Source organism: Festucalex cinctus, chromosome 10, assembly GCF_051991245.1.
Source record: "Festucalex cinctus isolate MCC-2025b chromosome 10, RoL_Fcin_1.0, whole genome shotgun sequence".
Classification (NCBI taxonomy): Eukaryota; Metazoa; Chordata; class Actinopteri; order Syngnathiformes; family Syngnathidae; genus Festucalex; species Festucalex cinctus.
Window position 1 is genome coordinate 11,246,444 of NC_135420.1, and position 8,236 is coordinate 11,254,679.

At 40.4% G+C, this 8,236-nt stretch overlaps 1 protein-coding gene across 1 annotated transcript; it reads right to left on the reverse strand.

Annotated features, from left to right (window-relative positions):
• On the reverse strand, window positions 1-5,140 carry c10h1orf53 (chromosome 10 C1orf53 homolog). Its single transcript, XM_077535265.1, has 3 exons — window positions 4,723-5,140; window positions 3,402-3,503; window positions 1-2,046 (listed from the first exon to the last, which is right to left on the reverse strand). Exons 1-3 carry the CDS (start codon window positions 5,005-5,007, stop codon window positions 1,975-1,977), a joined length of 459 nt encoding a protein of 152 aa, XP_077391391.1. The 5' UTR covers window positions 5,008-5,140; the 3' UTR covers window positions 1-1,974.
• Between the last annotated feature and the right edge of the window lie 3,096 nt (window positions 5,141-8,236).

Sequence of the window (8,236 nt, forward strand, 5' to 3'; positions counted from 1 at the left end):
TTGTCTTGTCAAAAGAGGAAAATCGGTTCCTTTAATAAAACAGAGTGGGAAGAAAATGCAGATTCATTTGGTATTCAGTTGTATCCTTTTGGATTCATGAACAATGACATTTCATGGACGAAGAGGAACATAGTGCATTTTGGTGCATCAGGAAAATCCTATAGCATTGAAAACTGTACAAAATCTACACCGACATCCAGATTCTTTCTTGGTACATTACAACAAGTTTCACGAAACTTTAAAACAAAATACATTTTGCCAATATTCTTGGGGATGAAAACGAAGTCAGATGTAATCATTTCCCCTCTGTGGAAAGAACAATGAATGGAAGTTTATGGAAAGACCATGAGTATGAAAAGGATGACTTCAACCAGACTGAGTGGCTTTACTGTGTTGTTTGTGTCACTAAAACAGGATGAGGAACAACAACCTTCCAAAGTGTGCCATCAATGGCCTGTGAAGATGTGGAGGGATGAGGCAGACACCAACGTTGGCCTATTTCATGGTCTGGGCTGCAGGACTGCCAAGGCCGTGAGTGGCAATGCATCTACTTGAAAGCGACAGAAAAGTCCCCAGGCAAAAGGCACGGAGGGGCGGCAGGCAAGCGGACCCAGGTAACCTACTTGATGGGTGTGACACCTTCACCATCCCGCTGTAGAATGTTGCCGCCGCACGCTTCGCTGCCTCAGTTTACAATAACACAATATAAATTCACTTCTCATCCCGCCTGACGACACGTCCCCAAGAACCTGTCCTCCCCAGCACTGTTGGGATCATAAATCTCCTTGTAGCTGCTCACAGGCCCGCGTTGCCATCACCAAGCGCTTGCCTTTAGGACCCACCTGCCGAGGAGGATAGTGGCCGCGCCACTTGTCGGCGCAGACAGAATTCGGCGGCAGACACATCCTCTCACGCGCCTCTGTTTGCCCAATCAGGCAGAGGCAGGCGAGCGTGTGTGACATGCTCAGAGCCCGAAGGCATGGCGCTGTCTTCCCACATGCGCTAACGAGTCAAACCGCACATCTTCCCTCAACGTATCTGCAAGTGGTGTCGAGCCAGCTCTTGGCCTTACCTCGCACTGCTCTAACTGTGGGCTGCAAAGAGCAGTGTTTAGCGCACCCTTTCTTCTATATTAGCCCATTAGGAGCCACAGGGTGTTCTGCTCTTATAAGCCTATATGCGTGCTCTTGAACATGAGTTGATCTATTGCAGTAGTGGGAAAGGAGGGCCCCAGAGTTCATTAGGCTGCAGCTCAGGAGAGCAGCCGCAGGGAAGTGCGCTTTAGCCAAGTGTTGCCAGGAGGCTGCAAGTCCAATGGGGCCGCTGTTGATGTCCGCGGCATGTTTGCTAACAGCCTGATTCCATCAAGTGGTGTAAAAAGCAGCGCAGCCAAGTGAGAGGGCTGACCCTTGGCCCTTGCCTATTTTTAACAACGCAGCATTTCAGTCAAACGTAGCGAGCAGATGTGGAGTGCAAATGATGCTAATATTCATGCGCTCGTACATTTGGGAGAAAATAAATGATACGAGATGCAAAGCAAAAGAGCACAAGATGTTATCTGACATCCGACTGTTATCTTCTCTTATATGCCCTTTATCTTGAGGGCAAACATCTAAAATGCACTTTCAGTTTCCATCCCTATACTCCCACAACCCTTGTTAATACATCAGAGAAGAGAAACACCAGCAGAAATTAAGCACTCATAAAAAGGAATGAGTAATGAAACTCACTGCATTCCAATGGACATTGAAGAAAAGCTTCACAACAAAAATACTATGAAATTGTATTTTCCACAAGATCCTACAGGACAATCTCTTCCCCATTTTAAAAATGAGAATAATGAAGAATAGTATAGGAGGTATTGCACAGTCACTACTCAAATTTCATCATTCAGTATGCTGCTAAAAATGGTTCAAAACATGGCACCAGATTCTTAGCACTATCTTGTAGAGCTGTTACCTTGGCACATGGGCTCTATACATAAAATAGAGAGTTAAACATTTTCTTCATTGCAGGGTCCTTCACATTGACTTGACCATATGGACACTGCAGGAGAGAATCAATGAAATAATTAAAAGGTGTTAAACAGCCGTATGTGGAGAGCAATTTCAGTCATACAGCTGGCAAGGCATTAATTAACCTGTGCAAAAAATAACCACTGAGAAAGGAACACAGCAAAAAAAACAGAGGACAAAAGTACAAGAAGGAAGAGAGGCACTGACAAGACAAGACTGGATGTGATTTAACAGGGCAAGAGAGGTGAGGATGAGGACTGAACAGAGCTGAACAAGACTCACTGGGACAAAAAAAGAGCAATGCTCAGTGCTCACTTTGAGGGGAAAAAGATCATGTGGCTATAATATTAATCAAACAAGTGGGCTTCTTCTTTTACATGGGAATAATCTGTCCGTTTCACACTTTGTTTATTCTGTTGGATTTTGGATTTTAAAGGCTGTTCTGTGTGTTATCACATTGGTCCATTTTTTACTAACAAGCTCATCATATAGTATGACGTGTTCCAAAAAATTTCAACGTTTACATGTGTTCAGAAAGAGACGGGAAACATTTTTTTCTGTTATTAGTTGGTGAAAACTGTCTGTTGTTGTGACCTAGATGGAGATCAGATCACATTTAATGACTAAAATCCAGATAATTCCAAAGGGTGCATAAACTTGCTGTAAAAAGAGCCCTTCATGCTCGTGGTTCGGCACCTGCGGATATGCATATTCACGGATTTCGTTTAATTTTTCCCCAAGAATTTTAAAAAATATTTTTGCTTTTTAAAACAAATTTCCCCAGTTTTTATGTTTTGTTTTGTTTTTTTCATGGAAAATGCATGTTGATATATATATATATATATATATATATATATATATATATATATTTGATTTTTCTCCCAAATACATTTCAAGCAGCTTCAATTATACATATTTTTTCACTGTCCGTGCGCCAGCCCGGTCCCTATCCCCCACCACTGTATACACAAATCCAACTACTTTTTGGTAAAATGCCTCTGAGCAACTTTCACCTTGACCAGAAGCTTTTTGAAGCCAACTTCTGGCATAATTCTGGATGGATATTTAACCGCTCCTCTTGGCAGTATTGGTGGAGTTCATTTTAATTGGTTGGTTGTCTGGCCACGGACGCAGCTCTCAAGCATTGTCCACAAATTGTCAACTAAGTTGAATTTGTACAATACTAATACTGCAACAACTACCAAGTAGTGATTTTGGACTTTTGTAAAGTGCTGTATTTTGTTAAACGATATTAAAATGTAATTATGTTCACTTGTTATTCAAACACATGGAATAAAGGAAACAATTGAAAGAACAGAAAACAATGAAAGCGCAGTAGCAAAGAAAATACACACCAACATTAGGAAAGCACACAATGGAGCTTACATGTCTGCAAGCACTGCCACAGCACTTCCCTCGTTGAAGGTGAGCATACTCTGTGAACACCTTGTACCCACTGGAAGGGTCAACATACGTCTGCTTCTTCGCCTGAACATAAGGAACATTTTTTTTAATTAGTCCAAGACACAACATGTACACTTAGATATGTCCCATGCAAACAAACGGCATACATATAACTGAAATTAACATAAATATACATATATATATATATATATATATAAACAGATTGTTTTGGGTTAAAGACAGGAGGGTGCTGGGTGACCTTGTGGCATTATGTAAACATATCTTGTATGATACTACAAATTAATTGGCACGTTACATGTGTTATTCATTAGTCAAAAATATGCCATGACCATTATAGACACATTAATTTAACCTACTTAAATTAAGCAGGGAAATTAGTAAAAGCTATATTATATATTCTGACACAATCTCTTGCGTTACGCTCCAGCTGTTCATAGATGCAACCACCTTCTGTGAGTGAAAAACACCAAACTCCTCTGCCATCCCTCAGGAAGTTTTTGAAAATGTCACCTCTCAGTCCGTTTCAAACTGAGAGCCCACTAGTTGGTGAGCTTTGACAGGCCACAAAGACAAAAAAGCCCCAGGCCTTTTGGTGACACAGCCTGTCATTTCACATGGCCACATAGTGAAGCTGGCATAGCTGGGCCCCCCTCTGCATTGTGCTTTTCCCACCCAGGCCCTCACACTCTCCTCGGGTCTTGGCCAACTTGCCTCAACTTCACGGCACAGTCAGGAGCACAATATTTACAACAGAGAGGCCTGGAGGCATGCAGATGCACCTATACACGGCCGTCACCACTGCATGCCTCGCTGGCTCTGCTTGATGGCGGAGTAGAGACGAAGTGGAGAAGATGAAGGACCTGACAAAAAAAAAATTACCACCATCATAAAGCTTGTGCTTAAATGCTGGATGTAAATATTTGACTGGACCCCCAGATTTTTTTTTTTCCCCAATTAAAACTAAGTTTCGTACAGGTCAGTTTCTGTTTTATTTGTTTTCAGTACATACAGTACGCTATTTATTATTTATTTTAAAATACAAACTGGTGGTAAAGAATTATAGGCTGCCAACACAATCACTCGTGACAGCACTTTTTTGACAATACTTTGTACATGTATCTGTAACAGATGTGATAACCACAGACGTTTCATCAGGCAATATGAAGGTTTTTAAATTGAAATTTGATGTTAATAAAATGTATTAATGCCTTCAATGCATGTGCAAAAGACGCGTTTATGAACTATCAGACACAAAACATGACAACGTTCAGTGATACTCGACCTGACACGCTTCTGTGTGGAATTTATGAATGAGCAGCTCCTCCTCTGTCAGCTGTGTTCTTCTAGCCTGTTGTGGCTCGGTTCTGCCTGGTTCTGAAGCGTCTTTAAATCCGTCCCTGCCGCAAATTTCTTGGATCGGCGTGCTGGTGGTTCGCAGTCGCCTCGAGCCGTCAACATGCAGTTTATAGCTTGACATTATTGCTCCAAGTTGTTCTTTAAACTGGACGTGAAGGAGAGTCGAACTAGTGCTGAGCAACGCTCTACTTTTATAACGTTGGCAATGCATTGACAGCCTTTGATGAGATATAATATCCACCTAACACGTCTGTAATATCTTTAAAAAAAAAAATCTAAATGTGTTTCCTCGATTCGCAGCTTCTGATAAGCTTGAGTTCACTACTTCCTGTTTGGAAGCGCGTCATAAGCACGTGACCAACTGGCCATTCCTCCACAACGCACCCAAAGATAAACATTGTAAACAGCCGCTTCATTAGTTAGTAAATGCAACTAGGGGTGTGTCATTTATGTTGTAAAATTTTATTTTGATTTATTTTTTATTTTAATGTTTCACAATAAACGGCATCAGTAAGTAAATATAAATATTGGAAGTGCACTCAGCATGATGTACAATTTCTACATTTCTGCAATCCATCCATCCATCCATCTATCCACTTTCTATAGCGCTTGTCTTGATTATAGACAAAAAGCCCTCACAATCAAGTTCCACGAATTGACAATTTTGAGAAGTGATTCTCAACTGGTGGATCCAAAAGTGGGTGGCGGACACTTAGTAAAAAGGTAAAGAAGCACAACACGTTTCCACATTCCATATTAGGTATTAAGCAACCTCGCTACAAAAGCATAGCTGCCTCATGTTTTAGCCACTTGTTTACTCCTACAAATACAGTGTAGCTTATCCTCTGGTGAGTTGATCTTAGACAAAATGGCAAAGAACTTTGGAAGTACATGAAAATAATTTGAAACAGCTTAAAATAAATGTTATCAGAGGCCATCTTTAAACAGAGCATTTATTTTATTGCTCTTAACTTCTATACAAGTGGGTTGCAACTAATTTGCAACAACAGGAATATGCCGGTCCCAGTGTGACAACAGCAAACTGAACATGCATGTTTTTGTAATGCATGAAAAACATGCATGCATGACAGAACAAGCAAACTTCACACAGACAGGCTGGGGCTGAAAATAGAATCCTGAACCTCAAGCAGACATGGTTAATACCATGAGTGGAGCTCCAAATAATATTAGATCACACGCCTCTTTTCCTCTATATTTTCATTACATGTCGGTCAAAATGTGATGGCTGGTACAGCCAACTGTGTACCACCGCAAATTTCCAGACAATATTCAAATGTGACAAATAACCCAAATATAAAAATATACAGTACTGGCTAGTTTTATGCCATACAGCTCTAATCTAACATAGATTTGTGTGAACGATTGAGCACTAATCTTACTGAAGAATTTACTAGCATTAAAACATCTAGCATAGTGCAGTTTTTGTCCCTCCGGGACCTTTTATATTGACGTACTTGAATTTAGCATATGAGATGTATGTAATATGCCATGCAGGTAAATCCTTGTAATCCTGTTAAATCTTAGCTTGGCTCTCCTTGACTGAGTGCAAGGATACTTTCCCATAATATTAAAGTTCTATGAGGACTTAGACTGTGAACTGCAAGGTTGATGAGTCGACATTAATGAGTCCTTTCAAGGTTATCTTGTCCTGGAAGCCACTGATGACGTGTCTACTCTAGCATAATGAAATCTGACAAGTGTTTTTTTGTGTTGTTTTTTTTGACATTGTGGGGTTCACTTACCCTCAGACAATTTTAATAAAAATAAATATCTGCAAATGTGTCCACCTTGGGGGAGAACACAAGCAATGTATTTTTCTCCAAAACAGTTCATCAGTCTTTTATTATTTGCATACAAATAGGTGCTTTTTTAGAGTGCCTTTCCACCCCATCAAGTATGAAACAAAATTAATAACAAACATGTTTGTAATTGACCAGTTGGAATGTTTAAATTGCCAGCTGTGGCATTGTGCAAGCACCATTCAATTTCAGCCTGGACGCAAAGGTGTGAAACACTATCATGTTACATTCAAAATGTCAGCTATGCTACACTGCGTTCCGTTGCATAGATTAGCGTTAGCTAACACAATCTTCTGATAAGTGGCAGCCTACTACATCGGGTTAGGGGTGTTGTGTTTGGCGATGTGCCTGCTGCCACATAGACAGTTCCACACAGTGTAATTTGGCAGCTTGGCGATGCCTCTTAGAGGAAAAATAACCATGCAGACCTTGCGTGTGGTTTCCAAATCGCAGACACATTTGTAGTTGGGCTGTTACGTTCTGACACCACCAGACCAGCCACTGGTAATCATGGTAACAAAATCTGTACTCGTCATTAGCCCATAAGAAGGCAGGGTGAGGGCCTACTCACTTTGAGGGGAGCTCTCTCAAATGGGATGTTTCAACATGACAAGTGCAAACTATGCTACAATTCTTGATTCAGTGGGTATTTTGTGTATGCCACAGAAGTGCTATCAAAACACAGAGGAACTGCTTTAAATTGTGAAAGAATGATACAGAAAGATACATTGTGTGCTTGGTCAAATGCTGGGAACCAATCCAAACCAAAGTTTACGAATCATCAGAAATGAACGATGTTGTCATTGGTTTCCCATAAATAAACATGATCTGGAACTATTTACAACACAGTTCCTATGAAATGTGAAACCTCAGTGGTGTCTTTATATATGTCACTGATTTTTTTAAAAATATATATCTATGCAGTTTTGCTATCATTCTAAACACATCCCGCTGCCTCAAACCATATGCTTCATTTTGCTGCCACTTAATTACCTTTTAGTCCGCCTGTAAAAATCTGGCTGTGATCCAGACAGACTCTCTGGAGAGGGGAGAGAGGCCCATCCAAGATTTGATTTCAATTTACCTTCAGACAAATACTGCTCGAATATGAGAGTAACTGTAAACTGAAAAGATAAAGTAAAGTCTAAAGAGAATTTAAGCTCCTCGGAGATGGGTTGGTTTCTGAAAACAGAAACAACATTCAGGCAGACATAAATCTCCCTCAGGATGAAAATCGAAGTGTCAGAATAGTAATTGATTCTGCCAGCAGGTTTGACTTCAGGGAGTTGGTCCCCTGACAAATAAGGAACTGAGTCTCTTGACAAATACAAGTTCACTTTTGTGAGTCAGACCATGAAACAGACAATAATCCCTCCACTTTTAGCTTTACTGAAGCATAGAGATTAGTCGAGGCTGATATACTGAGGATCCACCTTTTGCCTACAGTTACTTAAGTATAAGACCATGTGCGTCCCATGTATATATAGTATTTTTATTTTCAACTTTGGATCAGTTGAGCCATACTGATGTACTAGTGGCTATATCATATTTGTCTCACAGTCAAAATATCCTGGATCAAATCTCTCTAATATTTTCTCACACCACATCCAAAGAAATATA

Coding starts and splice junctions, on each gene's coding strand:
- c10h1orf53 (XM_077535265.1), bottom strand. CDS start 5,007: ATGCATTGCCAACGTTATAAAAGTAGAGCGTTGCTCAGCACTAGTTCG. Junction 3,504..4,722: donor TCCACACAGAAGCGTGTCAG/GTCGAGTATCAC, acceptor CCTTATGTTCAG/GCGAAGAAGCAGACGTATGT. Junction 2,047..3,401: donor GTGGCAGTGCTTGCAGACAT/GTAAGCTCCATT, acceptor TCTCTCCTGCAG/TGTCCATATGGTCAAGTCAA.